The 21,489-nt window shown below is 36.0% G+C and overlaps 1 protein-coding gene across 9 annotated transcripts in view; it reads left to right on the top strand.

Annotated features, from left to right (window-relative positions):
* GRIK2 (glutamate ionotropic receptor kainate type subunit 2) overlaps nucleotides 1-21,489 on the top strand; it is a 431,302-nt gene that overhangs the window by 177,777 nt on the left and 232,036 nt on the right. For 8 of the 9 annotated variants that reach the window (XM_065834051.2, XM_071806698.1, XM_071806700.1 and 5 more), the window contains 2 exons: nucleotides 2,104-2,361; nucleotides 18,594-18,775. In XM_065834051.2, the coding sequence (XP_065690123.1) occupies nucleotides 2,104-2,361; nucleotides 18,594-18,775 (440 nt within the window). Of the gene's footprint in view, nucleotides 1-2,084; nucleotides 2,362-18,593; nucleotides 18,776-21,489 lie in introns of all 9 variants that reach the window. The other variant, XM_071806702.1, reaches the window with a different exon arrangement.

Below are 21,489 nucleotides of genomic sequence, written 5' to 3'. Positions count from 1 at the left end.
GATAGGCTATAATAGCTAAAGTTAGAATGTTAACATGCCATTGTTTAGTTGCATTGAATAGATTGTATATATTCATTGTTCCCACTTGCATCTCGGATGAGGGTGCAACTCTTTATTTTAACTGGTAAGGCTGTATCAAAATCTGTGTAATCTTCCAGTGCTAATAGGTTTTTGCTTCATCAATTCACAATATAGCCAACTACATTTGTGCTGACAGGTGCTTTAGTTCAGAATGAGAGGCTAAAGGTTAACATAAAATGGTTCATTTTATTATGATGGCTCCAAAGCAGAGTTTTAACAATGAGGTTTAAGCATTTGACTCATTTTGTGGTTCATGATTATGTCCATTAGTGAGCAGGCAGGCACTGCATCACAAATAGCCTGTTTAGACCTCTTAGTAGCACATACTTTTGAGGTTGAATATAGATGAAATATTAAAGTTTTTTAAAAGGTACTGTATGAAAGAGCAACCTGAACGCAAGATGATATTTCCAATATACTGTTTCAGTGAAGAATACTGTAAATGCAAACAAAATAACCCTCAATGCACTAGAAAAATTGGCACGTGTCCGATAGAGACAGTGCCACGTGTGAAAGCATTGCATTATTCAAATCTCAGAAACAGGGGAAAAAAAAGCCCATTGAAAAGCCATCTGGTAGCTATTGCTGTTGTTAGTGATCCCATTTACTGACATTTGCATAAAGCTTGTTGATTACTGTTAGGAAGGGCAATATTAGCATAAATGTTTTTTTTTATCAAGCTAGTCATTTAGGCCCTGATACTATGCTCAGAAATGCAATGTCGATCCTGTGTATATATGAGAAGTTCATTTAAACCACCAGTGCTCTGCAGTAATAAAAAGGTGTGCCAGTATAGTTTCTGAAATGCACTTGAAAGACTTAGCAATATTTTCATCATGTTGATAAAGAAGTGCATAATAAAACAGTTTTTACTTCCTGAGAAAAATAGTACAGCAAGATGTGTTTCTACTGCTTGTTTCGTCAGCTGTCAGGAACATTGATGGTGGAATAACAATACTAATTAGTCAAACCTCATATAAATACATCTAGATTGGGTTAGGGAGATACTTTCCATTACTCCTCTTGACTAAATAGGATTTTTTTTCTAAGAAGACAGAATCTGTTGTTTCTCAGAACTGCATACTCACAAGGAATATGTCTATGGTAGTGATCTAAACAGGAGCAGGGCATGGGCTGAAATGTTGCTCTGCAGTATTGACTAATTTTCCTGCCTTCTTTTTGGTATGTCCCAGCTAATAGTCTACAAGTTAATACTGGGGCATACTGTGGGAGATAATACAAACCAGAGACCGCTAATGCACAGTATAGGTAGGGCCATCCTATATTGGAAAGAGGAGAGCTAAGCTACCTGAATGCAGCAGTATCAAATCAGTGACACTCAGGGCCAGTTTTATTTACTAATATGGGTGTAACAAAACAGAATATTTCCAGTGTTTGAAAGGGACACTGATTTTTTTTTTTCATTAGCAGATAACGATTTTGTTTTCTTTCAGGGAAAATATTGACCTTCAATTTTTGCTAGTCAACACGCATACTTTTCATATATAGAAATACAAATGTCCATTAAAATGAAATTAATAATTCATCTGATACTTAGCTAGAATATACTAAACATACATTTTCTACGTAATTAGGATCTCAGTAGAAATAGTGTTGATTGATTGAGGAAGAAGTTAATGCTTGTACAGCCTAGGTTAGTATACTGTCCCATATGGCCATTTTCCAAATGTAAGATGCAGCTGAGCATAAATCTCTTCTCGTCAGTGCTTTTTAAAAGACACACAATTGCTGGCCTTTGTGACTTTCACTGACATAGAAGTGTTTATTAAATATAGCTGAGAGCTATTTCGATGTTAAGTGTTGCTATTGATCAGCTCAGAGTGAAAGCTTAGAAATGTATCCCGAAGCTGAAATCTGTCTAAGTGAAATTGTTACACAAGAAGAGATCTCTGTCAGCTTAAAATTCGTGGGGTGCCTTTTGTTTAATATGAATTTTGCAATACCTTCTGGTACACTGCCTTCTTTCCTCTCATCATTGACAGACTTCTGTCTCCTCTTCAGCCTGTGATCAGCTGTCCCTTGGGGTGGCTGCCATCTTCGGACCCTCCCATAGCTCCTCAGCTAATGCTGTGCAATCCATCTGCAACGCGTTGGGTGTTCCACATATCCAGACCCGCTGGAAACATCAGGTGTCAGACAACAAGGACTCCTTCTATGTCAGCCTCTATCCAGATTTCTCTTCACTCAGCCGTGCCATCCTTGACCTTGTGCAGTTCTTCAAGTGGAAAACGGTTACTGTTGTTTATGATGACAGCACTGGTAAGGATAAAGCGTTAGACTATGTGCAGATATATTCACATGTACAAAGAGAGGGAGGAGGGCTGTCACTACTCATATTTCTTAATTTAAGAAATCTTAACTAAATTAGAAGAATTCGTATTGTCAAGGTAGAATATAACAAATGATTATTTGCATAATTTTGCTTCAGTTGCTGAATTCTGTGTGTTTAAACTCACAGCTGTCAATAAATCAATCACACTGTTTTTTGCAGTCGTAACAATTGCTAACAACTATATCTTTTAACTTTATTTAAAACTTAAATTTGGAAGTAAATATAGTAACTGCAAAGATGTACTAGTATGCCCAGTGAAATAGAAGATCTGATTTCTAATGCTGTTTCTGGCATTACTTAAGTTAGAATACAGATGCCATATTTGTTTGGAATTTCAATATCTGCTTTTTCAGAAAGAATTGCAGAAGGAACCCTCATTTTAGCTGCTAGGAATTGAAACCAGAGGAAGTTTGGAGGCTTGTTTTGCAGATGAGTTACATGAGTTAAAAATGAACTTGTGACTTTCCAGCAGAAGTATACCAGTTTGGTACCTTACCCTTGCCTCACCCTAAAATTTGTTTTCCCCTTCTGTTTTACCTTGGCACTGACATCTTTGAAAAATACTTTAAAAACTTAAGTTTGATTTGAGGTCTGTCTGGTGACAGTCAGAACTAAGACCATGGTAAGAGGAAAATCTGACTGTAACGGAAGCTACAAAGAAGATACTTAAATAAATGAGATATATTTAATCTTCTTGGAAATGTTGCTGACTTCTTCCATGCTGGTTGAACTGTTGTTGCCAAGAAAAGAGCATGGTGAGCCTCAGCCCTTCTCATGGTTCAGTGAACTGGAAACTTGTTGATACCCTCGATACATAATGCTACTATCTGAAAGTGAAATAAAAAAAACAGATCAAGAAACAGTATGTGTTACATGTGAGGCTACCTATAGTGAAGACTAAATCTGCTGGATAAACAGCAGTAACAGCAGGACAGAATGTCTGTCAGGACAGGCAGAATGCCTGCCTGACAGAAAGAATTATAATTATTTCAGAAAATATTTACTTTAAATTTATGTTTCTTTCTGGAGTAGCTAAGCCCTTCATGTTATACTGATTGTTTATGCTGATGAACAGTAATTTCCTCTACAACATCTTTAGTTTTCTTGAAATCTGTAAATCTGTTGCTGTTTGAAGAGACAAAAAATAGAATTAGTTTTAAAGAAGTAATCTATTTTTATTTTTTTTTTTTTAAGACTGTCTGTTTCTTTTGGTCAATAGCATCTCCTACGGATAATTCAAAGACTTCAGAAGCAGGACACACTGCTGGGAAGTCCACAGCATTGCTTGCCTTTGAAGTACATACAGGAACAACTCTTAGTTATGAGAAACTGACAATCTAAAAGTAGAGTTTAAATCTTGTTATAGCTCAACTGCAAACTGGTGGTTTTTTGAGGTAAGGGCTTGTGGGAGAGGAACCTTTTGAAAAGAAGTAGTTACTTCAGCTGAGGAAGAGGTTATCTCCTGCTGTGAGATAAGATAAATACTCAGTTGTGAACCTAGCGCTGAAGCTGAACATGGTAGTTTCAGGTAATATTTAGAAATGATAAACGATAAAACGTTTATCACTGTTTATGTCTTTTTTTTTTTTTTCTGTTTGGTCAGTGATTCCTTAATGTAAGATGGATATTGTTCTTATTTCCGCTTCCTTTGTTTCTCTTTTAGTCACCCATATTTTACTCCTCTTTATTGAGATATTGTTTAGGATGATAATGCATACCTTATTTTATGATAACTTTAGAGTTGTGGACTTCCTTCTGAATGGACAATTCCCAGAAGTACACCATGGTCAAGGCAATCATGTTACTATAGCACTTATAATGATAATTTTTTTATTTGCTAAAATTAATAATTTATGGGGACAGATTTAGTTTATGTATTTCCCTTATTACTTCACAAACATGAATACAAGGGCAGATGATACTTTTATTATAGGCACAAAGGAAAGGTAAAAAACATGCATAAACATTGTCTGGATTCTCCTCAATAAAAATTACGGGGATCTGCTCATATCCCAAAATCCTGGAACACTGTAGGTCCATTTTTTTAATACTCATTTTAGTTAATAACACCTGTGTCCATGTTCTTTATTCCTTTAGTACGAGATATGTCTTCTTAAATAAACAAAAATGGAAAAAGCTGTGTGGTTATTTGACACACTGCAGTCAATAAAAGTCCATGTTAACTCTAGTGTCATCCCCAGGAATGCACTGGAGACTGATACTTCAAGTGCACACTAAAGCTGCCTCTTAACAGCACCATTGTGTCCAATTGTATTAAATCCTCTGTGTTCCTATCTTAATAGGAAGGGAAGCAAGTTGTGTCACTATCTGATAGCAGAGCATTTTCATGATGCTACACGAGGCACTCTGTATAAGTGTAGATGCAGTCTTATGTAGTGTTTTGATGTCCCTTTCAGTCCTTAGTGTAGCTGCCTTCAGAACATCCATATGATGAGATGTGCAGAACAGATTGCCACTGCTTGCATCTGGATCCAATTAGATCTGAGGTTGTGTGGTACGAAGGTCATAGAGAGGAAGTCAGCCCATGTTTAGAGCCCTGTTTGAAATAAGAGATAAATTGGGAATCCCAGGCTTCCTTTGCAATAATAAACATATGCACATCTACAACATTACCACAAAGAACAGCCAATACTGAGTTGTCTCCCTCATTGAAGTGTTCTCCCTGTGTTCTCTGTGGAGGATTAGCTGCACATCTTGCTAGTAATTTGAGAAAAGACATAAACAAGTTGCTTTTCATGCACTATGGGTAGCAGTGAGACCCTGTCCCTAAACCTCCCCAGCTTTATGATGCAGAAATGGTTAAGTCAGAGTAGGTTAACCTATGGAGTCTAGCTGTTGTTCCCTCACATCAGTCTGGGCACCTCAGAATACTGGACTGTTCTGTACTGATCAGACCTGCCTCACATGTTGAGGAGCCTGTAATGGGGAAAGCAGGATCACTTAGCACAGGAGAAAATGGAAGTTGTGGTATGCTGAAATAGGGAGAGAGATGCTTATAAAGGGATATGATCAATAACACTGGAGAGAGCAAAGATCAGGCTGAATACCATGTAATAAGGAAGGGTCAAGTCTCCACAAACAGGATTAAGTATGTGAATAAACTAGAAAGGTTAACTCTATCTTGTCTCAGTAAGAAGAGATGCAGTCTGTTACAGTGGGGATAAGGTAACAGAAAAAAAAATGAACATGAAATGGGCAGAGTTTCTGCCCTGATAGTATTTTATGGCATAGGCATTGTATGACAGTAGGTAGATAATTCTGTTCTCTCAGGGAAGAAAAATAAGTGTGACTCCTTCTCCTGTGAATCTGTGTTTTAATACTCCTGCACCTGATTTTTTTTTTTTTTCATTAAATAATACATATATTCTGCTTCCTTTTATGATTTAGTTTCTCCCTGTATTTTAGCTCTCCAGAATTTTTTTTAATGTAGTCCATCTGTTTTACAGACAAAAAATTTTCTTGCTAGTCTGAAGAGAAGTATTACTTCTTGTGATGATTCTAAATGGCAAATTATATTCCCTTCAACTAGAATTTTCCACTAAAAAAACCCTAGCAAGATGTAATAAGAGGTTGGTTAGTGCTGGTCTTCTTTTCCCTTTTCCCTTTTCCCTTTTCCTCCTTCCAGTAATTTATGGTCTCTTAGTTAAGCACCACTAAACTGTCCCTGGATACTAATTAAGTCCTTTCAGATTTACAGATTTGCTACAGTCAATTGTCCTTAAGAAAGAAAAAACAGTATGTTTATCAGCTGCATGTCCTAATAGTTTTAATTGATCTCAAAACAGTAACTTATTTTCAAGTACATAGTCTAATCCCTGTGCTAAAGAAAACAGACTGGATAAATTCTAAATAAGATGTGAATCTCAGAGAATTCCAAAACAAAGAATACATTAACAGTTTGATGCTGGAGCCTTTAAATTATAGTGACTCTTGTATTGCCAACTAATGCTTTATGCAGATCAAGTTGATATAAACAGGGTTCTGATTTTTTTTTTCTTAATTAACATTTGTTTTGGTCTTGGGTGAATGAGTATAAACACCAAAAATCTGTTGTATCTATGAACAGAAGCCAAAGCTGGAAAAAATGTCTTTAGGAATAAAAATGTTTTGTGTTGGTCTTCCATATTGAACCTTGTGCTTTAATTCAAATGAAGGGAAAATAAAGATGCCATTTTCTTGCTATTTTTACTCTAGCATACAGGTAACATTGATCTGTAAATAAAACTACGATTTATTTCTTGGGACCAGTATCAAAATTCACATTTTCTTATTACTGCTGTATTTATAAGAGCATTGTTGTGGCTTTTCCTTGAGTATTGTGTTGCATTTCTAGTGCTCACAACTTCAAAAGAATATTAAGGTACTTCAGTGTGTCCAGAGTAGGGCAACAAAGCTGGTTAAAGGGCTGCAAGGTGGGATACCCTATGAGGAGTGCCTGAGATTGTCTGGTTGGAGAAAAGGAGGCTGAGGGGTGACCCCATGGCTCTCACAGAATCACAGAATAGTTAGGGTTGGAAGGGACCTCTGGAGATCACCTAGTCCAACCCATCTGCTGTAGCAGGTTCACCTAGAGTAGATTGCACACAAATGTGTCCAGGCAGGTCTTGAATGTCTCCAGAGAAGGAGACTCAACAACACCTCTGGGCAGCCTGTTCAAGTGCTCTGGCACCCCCAAAGTAAATAAGTTTTTCCTCATTTCCAGATGGAACTTCATATGCTTCAGCCTGCGCCTGTTGCCCCTCATCCTATGGCTAGGCACCACTGAAAGGAATCTGGTTCCATCCTCTTGACACCCACTCTTCAGATATTTATAAACAGTGATGAGATCCCCTCTCAGCTTTCTCTTCTCCAGGCTGAACAGACCCAGCTCTCTCAGTCTCTTTTCATAAGAAGGGTGCTCTAGGTCCATAATCATCTTTGTAACCGTCTGCTGGACTCCCTCCAGTAATTCCTTGTCCTTCTTAAACTCTGCAGCTTCCTGAGGATATGATGTCAAAAGGGAGGTGCTGAGCTCATCTCCTTGGTATCCAGGGACAGGATGTGTGAGAATGGCTCAAAACTGCTTCAAGGGAGGTTCAGACTTGACATTAGGATGCATTTCTTCATGAAGATGGTGGTCAAACACTGGAATGAGCTTTCTACAGGGGTAGTCAATGTCTCAGTGTTAAGAGGATTTGGACAGAGCTCCCAACACGCTTTAACTATTGATCAGCCCTGACGTGGTCAGGCAGTTGGACTAAATGATCATTGTAGGTCCCTTCCAATCGAATTGTTCTATTCTGTATTTCACATTCCTTATTTCCAGATACGTTACAACTTGTCAGTTTTTCCTTGTACTATTATTATTATTAATAATAATAATAATAATAAAGATTCCTTTACACTAAGGTAAATTAAATATCTTGGGGTTGAAATGGATGTGGGGTGATGACAGGTGGGCAACATTGCTAAAGGATTAAGGAAAAAAAATCTTGTGATTCAAAGTAAATCTTGGCTAGGGAGAAAAATTATCTTTAAGAAGAATATACATAGTGCACCACAAAGATGAGAAAAGGTGTTCAAGAAACCTTAAAGAACAGACAGCTAGGAAGGAAGGTAGAAAATGAGGTGGTCTGAAAAGGTCTGCTTGTTTCTGTTTTTCTGTAAATGAATTAACATCTCAGTTTATGTGAAAAGCTGTTCTTTGTAAACACATCTGTATAACTAAGGTCTATTCTTAGCAGAATGAGAGAGAGAAGGAATGAAATGAGTTGACAATGGTGTATTTGAACATTTGACAACTGATACAATAACAGTGCATTTCACCCGAGTTTAGAAGACAAGACTTCAATCTTGGTGATCTATAACAGAAACTTACAAACTGACACGGCTGGCATGCAGTAGAATAAATTTCAGGTTTGAAATTTTGATATAGAAGGGTAACATTTGTTCAAGAATAGATGACAGGCAGAAATAGGGAGAGCTTTCTTAAAGATAATCTGGGGTGCTCAGTCTGGAATACAGTAGGAGATATCTGCTGGGAGCAACAGTGCAATTATAAAAAGCACAAAGGAGTATTGTTATTGTGATTTGCATTCCTGCAGATCAAGTTCCAAACCACTAAACCTTGACAATTAAATGGGCAAGGTGGTTTCTTCCATCATTTTTAGAATCATCTAACAAAAATAACCACAGGCAAGGTTTTAATTTCAATGGATATGTCAAACTGGGTGTTTATTGGAAAAGGAGTATAGAAGAACATAATTTTTACAGTATTCTTAGAAAGAAGTTACAATGCATGTTTACTTTTTTTAATACTGAAAATACTGAATGCCCATGTATGAGATGTTCTTGTGATATTTCTGATAGAGAATTAATGCTTGTGAGTGGAAGAATAATGGTTTATTATTAGAGAACTGCAAAACAGCAAAATATAGTGAATAGAATTCAAGAAAATACATGTCATTAAAACCGGAATTTCTGCCAACAGAATTAATTGGAGTCTAAACTGAAGAATTTTCAGATCAGTTGTTGATTTCTTAAATAATACTGAAACTTACTTAAAGAAACAGTTATCAAGGGATTTCAGCCCTTTGAGTAAGATACTTTTGAAAATCTGAAAAGTGAAGTAATCTTAGATCTGTTAATAACTACCTTTTGAGAACTCGTGGATGACAGGTGGAAAAAGTAGACAAGCTCACATTTATTCCACCTTAGATATTTGTCCAAATTTTGAAATACATTAGTACTGATTCCTTACTTTCACTTAACATCTGAATCGTCTACCTGTTCTTAATAATTACTTTCCTAACCTGGAACCTGCTTAAAATTGGGTAGAATAAAGTGATTTTTTTTTTTTTCTTTTAAAATAGCTATATATTCATACTTCTTTTGCTAGACAGAACAGAAAATACAGGTAATATCTTTTAAGGTCACTGCCAGGACTATTCCCTACCACTGATACTGATTAATGTATCTATCACATGTTCAGAAATACTAAATTATAAACTACTATTAAGTTACTCCATTGATCAATTAGATGAAAATTATACCTGTGTACATTTTTCTATATTTATACCGATTTGACCTGTGCAATTTTAACTACCATTTTTTGTTGTTCTGTATTTGCCTTGAGAAACAAAGCAGACTTGATGTTTCCCATGCATATCAGCTGGAATGGCATGCATTTCTATTCCACACCTGTTCAGTCACTGGGTCAGACAGAGGTTGCAGCATTTGTAAAAACATCCACAGCTTTATTGAATCTTCTTATCAAAGACAATCAATTTTTAAACCTTTCTTAATAAACTCAGATTTAGTAGAATTGTAATAATCAAAAGCAGTAATAATTTTGTTCTATTTTTGGAGAATGAAGAAATATTTCCCAGACTGGTTACGTACTGCATAGTATCTTTTAAGTACAAAGTGTTTCAAGTGCTGTGCACAGTAATTTCAAATGAAAATACAATTAGTAGTTGTGTTGAACCTAATAGTGGTATTTGGATGTAGCTGAGTAGTTAGCTTGGTGTACTCCTTTTCTAAGAAAATTATCATACCATTTGCTCAATGAAGTTCAGAAGGGTTTTTCCAGTGTTACATGAAAATACCAGCAGTAAGGAGGATATTGTGAAGTTAAAATTTCGCTTTCAAACTGTTTTAGTCTTTTTGCACTTTGGAAGTTAAGAATTACTTTAGCTACCTGTCTGAAGAGAAATAAGTTAAATTATTTCATTATTTTTGGTAAGTGGACCTGTAGTTGTTCTTTGAGAAAAATTCTATAGAGATTTTAATTAATTTTTTTGAAAAGAAAAGTCAAAATCATCAAGTTAAACAGAATGCATCATCTGAGCCCATCTTTTATGAAAACATATACCAGAGCTCCCTTCCTGCTTTGGCCAAGAATGGAATTTGGACTTAACACAACAAGATGTGGTATTATAAAAATAAAACTGTAGGTTTAAAAGAAAAATAAAATCAATCCATAAGGTACTTTATAGGATTTTTCTGTAAGCCTAAGGAACAAAAGTGTAGGTAATATTGTCAGAAATTGTTGCATTAACAAACATCATCCAAATAATTTTTTAAAGTATTTTACTCTTGTGGATTTGAATAAATTTAAGAATTTAAATCTTGTTGAAAATTGGGTAGGGAATTTATGATCAAAATAATTCTTTCTGTTGTGAAGTCTGGAAAATGTTATTTACTGTTTTCAAATGCAGAAAAATGTGACAGGAATACTATTTAAGTGAAAAATGAAAACAGGGAAATGGAGATATAATCAGTATCACATCTTGCATGGGGTTTAAATTTTAACTTAGATTTATCTAAACTTAACTATTTTTTACTTCTACTTCAGTATTATATGTTTTGTCCTCTAGTTGGAAGAACACTGTGAAATACATTTAAGATGTCAAGCCCTTTTTGAATTGCTTTACATCAATCTCAGTTCAAATATTCCTGTCTTAACACACTTTAACCGCAATTACAGATTTTTCTTCTCTTGCACTCTTACCAATTCTTTTAGCAAAAACATAACTGCTTTTTTTTCCTAAGAATAAATTTGCTTAATGAGCTTGTTACAATACTGATACTTCTATGGTACAGCTAGAAATTGCTGACTTGTTCTACTGCTTCTTTTAACGCTGATTCTGATGGCATTGACAAAAGATGTTTTGTCCTTTGGCTGTAGTAGATCTCTTTTTTCCCCTTCACTCTCGTTAAACTGCACTGCTCAGAGATGTCAGCCACTTGAGAGATCATACTGCACACTATTACAAGAACTCTTTTGAAATGCTCAGGACTGTTAATTGTCATTGCTATCATCACACTGAATTAAAGATAAAGCTTTCTGAAAATGGTCAAGAAACATGTTCAGAAAACTGAATAATAGCAGTATTTCAAATCCAGCATATTATAATGGAGCCACATATGTAAAGGATTATCACATGTTGCTGGAGACTAGAAAAACATGGCAAATCTAATATAAAAGGATTGAAGTTTTCTTAATATTCAAAATTTTCTTCTATTCTATTAAATTATTTTTCTAGGTATGGAGGTGAGGGAAGGAATGAACAGTGTGGTGGTCTTTTCATTTCCCCCCGCCCCTAGCTGGCTGCATGCTACAACTAAATACTCGGATGGTATGAAAAAACTTATTTTCTCCATCTTGTTATGGTGATCTTCAAGATCAAAACCCTTCCATGAACTGAAGAACTTTTCTGAACTTACGTTGCACATGAACTGTGTGGGATGGAGTAGAGAACTTTTTTCACTGCAGTGCTGAAGAACTAATATTAGAAAAGAATTGTTACTGGAATTAGGATAAATTGGGATTGGCTATTTGAAGCTGACTATAAAAGACATTCACACACATGCTCTGAGGTGCTCACTTAGCATATGTAAGGAAACAATAAAGCTGATTATTACATTGCATTTCAATTACCTCTGGTTATACTGAAAGCAATAAAATAGATTTAACATTCAGATGCTGAGAACCAAGACACAGGAAAATTAAGTGATAGGCAGAGTATCAGAATAGAAATCTGACTGTCTGTGGAGTTAAACCTGGATCCTTATTGTTTTTGCTCAGTGATTTTTAACCCTACAGCTAGTCTCTCCTATGTGTGGCATTTTAGTAATCTCAACTTCAATATTAATTATGAATAATTATGAAGAAAGACTTCTGTTTTCCTGTACTAAGTAATTGTTTCAAACCAAAGATTTTTATTTTCATTTAAAATGAAGTTTTCTTCTTCCTTTAGGCTAGACACTTTTAGATCTTTCATAATAATGAGGTTTGTATTTCAAATACAGATACACACACATCTAGATAAAAAACATAGTTCTGCTTTTTGTTTGTTTGTTTTAGAAAGGAAGATTTTTCTTGGATATTAGTGTAACTGTGGTCTAAATCCTCTTGAGGTACACCACTGATTATATCAGCATAATTTTGTGACACATAGTCATACGATTTATATGATCACTGTTGATCTTAATTCTTCAACAAAGTAACTTCTGTTTTTTGAGCTGACATTGACCAAAAATGTGTAAGACTGCTAGACATAAAGGTTAAAGGTCTTGAGTCAGGTTCATCCTTCCATATACAAAGTGAGGAACACTTGAATTTTGGGGACTGGACTTTATCTTCTAATGTGCCCAGAGGGCACTGATTGTTATACCTGAGGATGTAGTTTAGTCCGGAAATATGGATGTGAAGGCAAATCAGGTATCATCTCTCTAACAGTGAAACTTGAAAGCTCATGTCAAGTTTTGGAACCAAAGACATTTAAATATGTCCTTTCTTCCCACACAAACTTCATCTTTGAATTAGATTATTTTTAATAAAGGAACAGGCTCCCCAGGGAGGTAGTCATAGCCCCAAGCCTGATAGTATTCAAGGAGTGATTGGACAATATCCTCAGACACATGGTGTGAATTATGGGGTTGTCCTGTGCAGGGACAGGAGTTGGACTCAATGATCCCTGTGGGTCTTTTCCAACTCAGGACATTCTATGATTCTGTGTCTATGAACTGTAAACCCTTTAAAATGAAAACAAACATTTGAAGTATTTCTGTTGTATACTTCTAAGTATTGAGCTTTGGAGCTTGTGCAAAACTATCCGATTGTCTTGATAAATATCCACAGATAAATGGACACAGAACAGCACACAATAAGTCAGCCTGAGGGCAAGATGGATGTTGTGAGGCTGCATGATAGCCACAATTATGGAGAGGTTTAGAGAGGGGAATAGTTCTTAGCCCCAGAAATCTTGTTTTCAGCAGACAATTAAGTCAGTAAATGGATTGCTGGCAACAGTATCATTATTCTATGCTGAAGTTTTGTATCTGGAGAAGATTTAGCCCAATCCAGTCCAGACCATAAAAAGACGCTGATTTGAGAAAAAAAAAAAGCCAGGAAATAATAATTATTCTTAGATTATTGGCATGGCTTCCATCCAACAGGAGGTTTTCTGAAAAATATTTTCAGTTGGAAATAATGTAACTTTTATTTGTCCCCTCACACTCAGTAACCCAGAACTGGCTTTTCAGCATGACTAAAACCTTTTTTTTTTTAGTGATATGCTCAAAGTAAATATATTTCCCCAAAACAAGAACTTTCCCCTGTCTGCCCCAAAGAAAACCCAACTTGATAATATTTTTTTTTTTTTTTTCTAACAACATAAACTGCATGTTTTGAAGCACTGTATCTTAAGTGTGTTTGTGTAGCTGAAAGACCACATATGGGGAGAGTGAAGCTTGGAATTAAGTCATCAACATGTGATAGAATAGGTCAACATAGACTAAGGATGTTCTGATTTATAAGAGCTTGGGACAGTAGGTCATTATCGTGTATTTTGATAAGGAGGTAAGTACACAGTTCCCTTCATCTCTATTTTCTCTGCATTTTTCTTAATTATGTTTCTGTATTATGCTGTTACATCCAAAGAACACAGAATAGCCCACTGTTAAAGTAGCTAGCAAGTGTAATTTCTTTTCTTTTTAATCCTTTCACTAGAAGTATTTAAGTAGAGAACGAGGATGATAAAACTGATCTTGAGAGCTCATGAGTAATCTCTTCAGGATGTTCAAGTTATTTTATAGCAATTAACTGTTCCAGTTGATGTGAAACATTCTATCAATGCCCAATATACTGGCATTCTCCTCACTTCTACCCATACCCTTTACATAATCCAATATACAGTGAAATTTTTCTGAGACATAACTAAAAAAACTAAACAGGGGACCATCAGGGAGGGAGAAGAGTACAGCAAAATGTGAAAGGAAACAACTTGCTGAAAATAGAGAAACTATTCTGGTAGTTCTGTAGAGCCATACATTATTATTTTTGAAGTTTTTGAGATTCTGAAGATAAGAGTAGCCTTTAAAAGAGCAGTAGTGTTCTTTTGTACAGAAAAAGGTTCATGTGTTCAGCCTATTGCAAAGTGCATTTGCTTACATTCTTCCTGTGCAACACAAAGGCAGCATTAACGGAAACGATAAATAGTTTGATGAGCAGGCCAGGTGGCATAGCAATGACTTGCAAGACTGCTGAGCTGGAGACACAGGTTTTAAAACAAACTTGAGGCTCTTGCTTCCTGGACTGGTTGAAGTTGAACATGTCGAGGAGGTAATGTGATTGATCTCTTTGGAGGAAGATGCCAGCTGGAGAGCTCACAAACTGCTCCTTCAGGATTCTCCTTAAAGATGAATTGATGGCAGCTTCTGAAAAGAGTTACTCACACCACATTCTTCCCAGCCATTCAGAGGTAAGACTCTATCACAGTGGCTGCTAAAAGAAGGAATTGAGAGTTTAAAGGGACAGGAAAAAGGTGTCCCTGGTGAAAGAAACTGCAGGAAGTACATTCCCAAAATGCAGCAATTATTTATATACCATTGTAAAATAGATTATTTGTTTGTTTTTAGGAGCTTGTCCACACAAATGATCCTTTTTATTTATTTTTTTTTAATTTTAATTACACTGGGATACTGTAATGCTGATAAAATAAGAGGTCAGCATTTCATCTGAGGGCTGCACTTCATTTTATATTTTAAATTAGTTGTTTAAAAATATTCTAGGCTGACATCTGTGCTTTTGTATTGACAAATACCTTCTCAAAACTGTGGAAAAGAAAGGGCTCATTTTGTCCCTAGCTTCACTGTCCTTGTAGTTTTCGTATGATGTTCTTCCCTTCATTGGAGGCTTTGGTACCTCTTTTTCTGATTTGCTACACATGAGCTACATAGGTGCCCTTTTGAAACCGTCCTTTGCTGATCCAGAGATGTTATTTCTCAGTGTATGACAGCTTGCTATTTTGATCACGAATAATCAGCTTGTACAGTTTCTCTAATGTCAGACAACAGTAACAAAAGTTACTTTGGGATTAACAGTAGCTCAGAAACTCACAGATAATGTAGAAATACTCCATGTCTATTTGACCTAAAACTATAATAGAAATGGAGTCCCATAAATGAACTGGACACATTAGGAAGAAGCAGTCTTCCTTGAGTCTCAGCAATCTCACTCATTCAAATGAGCAGTAACAGTATTAGGAAAAAGTGAAAATACAGACAGAAGAAATGTTGGCAACATCTAAAAATGGAAGGAAAAAGCTAATTGATCTGAGTTCATCTGATTTGTTCAGGACTATATGTTAAAGAGGCTAAATAAGGTAGAACTCATTTTTGGTTACTGGAAAGCACTAGTTTTACTGCAAAAACCTTAAGTCCAAACACAGATGGTTACTACAAGGATAGTGGCAGAATTTATTTATCTCATGTGTGGATTGCCTGGTTACTTCTCAACTGTGTGATGATTTGATCCTCTGGACCTTTTTTTTGATCACTGCATCTACTCTTGCTGTGGAAACGAGGGTGTCAGGATGTGGTGGGCAGGAGATCAATGCCAACCAGGATCTGGGAAGCAGTTACTGTCTGTGGCCAAACCAACGTGTTGTAATTTACATGTAGGAGCTTGTTCTTCCAGGTTATATGTTTTCAGTGCTTAATTTTTCCTTTGGTCACAAATAATGACTCACTCTTCAATATTTAACCCAGAAAAGACAGGAGGAAAAATTAAACAGCTCAAAACGTTTGGAAAACATTGCAGGCAAACCAGTCCGGAGTCAGCGCTTTTTACTTAATTACTTTTAAACACAAGCTTCTGATCACTCATTTTGCTACTGAGAGAAAGGATGCAATTACAAACCTATTTCCTCCTTAGGAACAAAAAAAACCCCACTGTGCATATTTTCACCAGAGGTGACATGCGATTCAATGACTTTTAACCTGGGATGTGACTGGAGGAGTAGCAGGTTCAGGCTGGTTTTTTTGACTTTTTCTGCTGCTTTGTGTGTGATGGCTTTTCCTGTTGCTCCAGGTCACAGCATCTCAGGGTGTCCCTGCCCTGGCTTCAGGTGCCCATGGCTGCAGCCTGCCACCCCCTCAGCCAGGCTGTGCTGTGGCAAGGAGGTCCCTCCCTTGAAGAGGGTGTTTTCAACCTTTTTCCACTGCTGTTGAGGTTGACTGGGACCAGCACTGGGCAGGTCATGATGCACCACCAACATGTCCAACATATCTCAACTCTAGTCTCCAGTGTCTTCATTCAGGCCTAATGGAGAAGAAAAGGGAAAAAGAATATTGGGTTTTGGTTTTGGTGGATTTTTTTCTGTATGCGTGTGTTTGTTTGTTTCTTTTTCAGGTTACTTATACCACTTTTGCTCAAGGAATTCATTTGGTGGTTTTTATTTTCTAGGAAAACTAGACTGCTCTTCACACACTTTATATGACACAAATACAGCCTCACAAATGCTAGATACAGCATGGAAGGTTCATGTTTGTAAGAGACTGATTCTGAAGCCTGGAAAGCCTTTACTCAATCTGAGTTCCCACTTAATGTCTGAATGCTGCTTCTCAGCACTTTACTCATTGGTACTCTGACATAGAAATAAAAGTGCCAGTGAGATGTATGCTCAGCGCTACCTGAGCTTTTGCTCCGTGACGTGTTTCTCTGCAGCAAGGAACTGTGGGCTAACTGTTGTGCCGGTACTTGACATCTGTGACAGAGCTTCATGGTAACTCCCTACACCGCACGTTTGCTGCAGAGTGGCATGTCCGGGGTGCTCTGTGGGGGAGGCGGCAGCCCTTGTAAGTGAAGGAGTTCTGTTTTCTGAAATTGTTCTTGTGAGAGCCTAGCAAGCTGGAAACTGTTGAACTTGTGCCAGCAAGGCTTTATTTTTTAAGTATGGATGAGGTTGAACAAACATTCCTTGCAGTGGATGTCCTGGTGTACTACTGAAGTGAGTTGTTTAGTAGACTGGAACATGTTTTGTGCCCTGCATAATTAATCTGAATTTTAATAAATGTTGGTGGCTGGAAACATAATGAAAAACATATGCCAAAATTCTAAAAATGGAAGTACGTGTTAACTGTAATTATTACTAAAATTAAATATTCTGATACATGTAGAAGCTATGAGCAAAAATACTACACACCAAAAGGTTAGTGTTGCTTTTTTCATTTCACACTGATGAGGATAGGAGAAAAACCTTAGCTTTGAAATTCCTGGAATTTGTTTATGTCTCAGATTTATCTTTAAATTATATTTTGAGGAAGCTCATTGGTTACTATGTCCTGAGAGTTACTGAAAGCATAAATACTTTTTCATTTGTCTGCAAGACACTTGTACTGTCCCACCTCTGAGGTCTAGTTAGTATACTACAGCAATGTGCATTCACAGATTTTCTTCCCCTCTTTCTCATATTTAGGTTCCTTCAGTAGCTTCTACAGCTTTTGTACTTATTTTACAGTATAGTGATTTATCCCTCATAGCTTCTCTCTCAGACACATTGGTGACCTAGCAAGCATACACCATTATTATAGTATTGTCCTTGACAGTTTTTAATTGCTCTGGGATTAGTTCCTGTGTCTGTAAATATTCTATTTCAAATTTTGGTGGCACTTTTTTCTTTCTTTGTGGTAGTGTAATCATGACAAGATTTTTTTTTTTTTTTTTTGATTCGTGAACAGCCCAGGTAGGCTCTTGAGGACATCACGAAGTGATGCACACTTTGCTCACTTTCTTGGGTAACACTCTTAAGCAGAACTAAGCTTGGAAGAAAGTTTTCAAATTGTTGCCTCTCTCCTTTGCAGTTTTTATCAGCCATACAACAGTTGTTTAGTTCATAAGAACCACTTTGCTGCATATATGTGTTTTGTTACCTGTATAATCAAGAAAAAATACATAGTACTAATGTGAATGATGTGAGAGTTCTACGGTGCTGAAATTATTCAGAATTTTGTAGTAGATTAGTTAGGAGACTGGTAGTCTGATTACAAACTATTAGTCTAGGATATAACTTTAATTGAATTAGAATAATTATGTGTGTTCTTTGAAGAGGAATATCACAGTTGCATGATAATGCTAAAGGAAGATTTGTCTGTCTTAAGGTAATCCTGACTGAGGCTGCTTATTGTCTGTTAATATTAAAGTAGAAGAAAGACTTGTGTGATAAGGAAGTATTGTGAATGTATCAGTTGCAATGCACTGAGAAGAGAGAAAAATTCAGGAAATTTTCAATGTTTATACTAACTTGTCCTTCTAGCAGCTCAGGTTCTTGTTTTGGTAATTTTATTTTGTTTTGACTCCTCTGTTTTCTTTCAGGTCTTATTCGATTACAAGAGCTCATCAAGGCTCCATCACGATACAACCTGAGACTAAAAATCCGTCAGTTACCAGCTGACACAAAAGATGCAAAGCCATTGCTAAAGGAGATGAAAAGAGGCAAAGAATTCCATGTAATCTTTGACTGCAGCCATGAAATGGCAGCGGGCATCTTGAAACAGGTAATCCTCATTACGCTTTAGGTAACCTAATCTTTTTCATCCCTAATAAATAAAAGAAATATCTAGAGTTAATGACATTTAATAAGCAGGGGAATTGTATGCCAGTTTTACTGAGGCCTAACAGAAAATCAACCAAGGATTTCAGAGACCATTTCATTGGTGAGTCTAACAGTAGCTGCTTTCAGTTTTTTTTTTTTTTTTTAAAGAAACAGATCAGTTGGTTCATGTAGAGGTGAAAAGGTACATCAGTCTTTCAGCTATGAAGAATTTGGTACTTCGGAAAACTGATGCTTTAATGAGGGTTTTAAATGCTTGTTAAGTCGTGTTTTAAATAAAAAAGATTTTTTTTTTTTAATTGAAGCTTCTAAATTGTATACTCTTAATCAGACAGTAATATTTGAATAGTATGTTACCAATAGAACATGCTAATGTGTTCTGCTGAGAGGATGGAACCAATAGATATCTTTTAGAGTCATATTCTTTTTGTGCTACTAATAGAGCTGTGAAACACCTGAATATGTTTGGGTAGGTGCTTTGAAAGTGTTTGCTTGTTATGCCCAAGAGGAGTAGGTGAGATACAGCAGAATCCCAAATACTTGACTGGATTTATGTTTCAGAAGCAGATTCCAGTGACATCTTTCAAGAGAAGGTGGCAATATAATGGTACAGAAAGGACAAGGCTCATAAAAAAATTTACCTGAAGTGCGCGTAAAAGACATGTCTGTGTTTGTGACTCCTTTAGCTTAATGAACTAGCTCCAAAGACTGGGAATTCCTTCTGTTCAGAGGCCTTTTTTCCCCATAGTTTTTTAATTGAACTATTACTTCAATAAGGAGGGTAGGAAAAAATACCTGAGCCTAAACAATATTCTACAACATTTTACATTTCTAATGCACATTTCTAATGACTTTAATTAATGTTATATTATGTTTGTTAGCAGACTGTATTAAAAACAAAATGTATTTAAGATCTGAAAATATGTCTCTCATTAAAGGTGCCTAGGGGCATTGTTGTGGGTACAATTAAAATTGTTAGTAAACATACATGTATATTATCATCATAATTCCTAGTAATTTTAAACCTCTGCGGGTGGTTTTTGCTGTTTGGTAAGTATAAGCCAGCCTAGTTAAGGTAATTGTTCAGCCCAGATCATTAATGTACATTTAATTACTTTAACATGCAAATGGAAAATGTGTTGATGGTAACACAAAGTTGCAGTGCTTACAATAATGCCATCAAGGCACACCATTTATACTGTACACAGTAGATTTCAAGTGAAAAGAAACTTTCACAGTATGCAAAATCATGAAAACCACATGACTAGAGGGAAATGGGAATAAAATTAAAAACATTTTATCTTTGATCATGTCCCAGGACCCAAGAGTGAGAATTTAACCTTTTAAAATCAAAATGTAAACTGTTGTATAGAAGGAAGATACAAGAACAATTATTTCATGAGTGTTTATATCTTTATACAGTTTCTATAGACTTTGAGCTTTCCATTCAGCTCCAATATTGCAAAGCTTTAAATGTGCCTAAGAGTGGTAGTTCTGAACCTGAATGTGAGCTCTTTCTATCAAAATTGACAAAAAGGATGATAACACTGTAATTATTATTTAGTGATATCACTCCAAATATAGCATTTACAAGTGTTTGCTGAAAAAGAATAGTAACAAAAATCTTCACATACTGATTTGTCAACTATTCATTAATGTTTTCTGGTAATGGAGGGATGAACTTGGAGAGGCATGACAAGGGGTTTTTTCTTGGGAGGATGACTGGAAATACGGACGATGAAGTGGTGGAAGAGAAAACAAGTTGGAAATAAAGAAAAAAATACATAGAGGGGCCAGTGGAATGGCAACTACTGTTTTCTGGCTAAAAATGCATCATGAAAAGGAAAAAAAAAAAAAATCCCATCATTCAGCCAAGTATAACTAAATTAAGGCAAATATCAATGGTAACTACATCACCAGGCAACCAGGGAAAGCAGACATGATTTAAAAGGTTAGGGAAGCAATTGAATAATGAGACAGAAAAGACAGTGTTTTGAAGAGGAGAAAAGAGTGAAGTCTTTTGAGAACTGAGGAAAGTGAGAAAAAGGAGACTTTGAAAAGAGACAACTCCAGCACACAGCACAATCAGAAACATAAGTAGGATGTTCTTGTGTGGAAATTCTGTGGAGTATGAAAGACTTGACTATAAGCAGTTAAGATACAGGTGACTGCAAATGTGTTACATGCATAGAGGATGATACCTTGGCTTTATCTAAAAACAACAAGAAGTTCTTAGGTTAACAATATTTGTAGTTGTACAGTTTCTAATGAAGTTGTAATATTTCATGAGATAGTGGATTTCCTGTGTGTAAGAGAATTTAACTTGCTATTGGAACACTATAGTGTAGTTCTAAATATTATTGTGGAATTCTAAATACACAGGTACAGGTATCCTTTGGAAAAGTATTGTTGCAGTTTTTGTTGAAGTCTTGACTGAAATATTACAAAATCTGAGCTGCAGCTGATAATTCGTATTCATTTTAACTTTTAACTTTTCCTTGGAAAAGAACATACAGAGTAGTCATTTCACCATTTTTCAGACTGTCACAAGTAGAAAGGTTCTCACAGCCTTCAGAACTCTGATTATTCTATTTTATACAAATTGTAGTTTTATGACAATTGTATAATTGTTGCTTTCAGTGTGTTTAAGGAGGTGAA

This window comes from Patagioenas fasciata, chromosome 3, assembly GCF_037038585.1.
Source record: "Patagioenas fasciata isolate bPatFas1 chromosome 3, bPatFas1.hap1, whole genome shotgun sequence".
NCBI classification, from domain to species: Eukaryota; Metazoa; Chordata; class Aves; order Columbiformes; family Columbidae; genus Patagioenas; species Patagioenas fasciata.
Note: the sequence above shows the minus strand (reverse complement) of the source record. Positions and strands in the feature narration are given on the sequence as shown.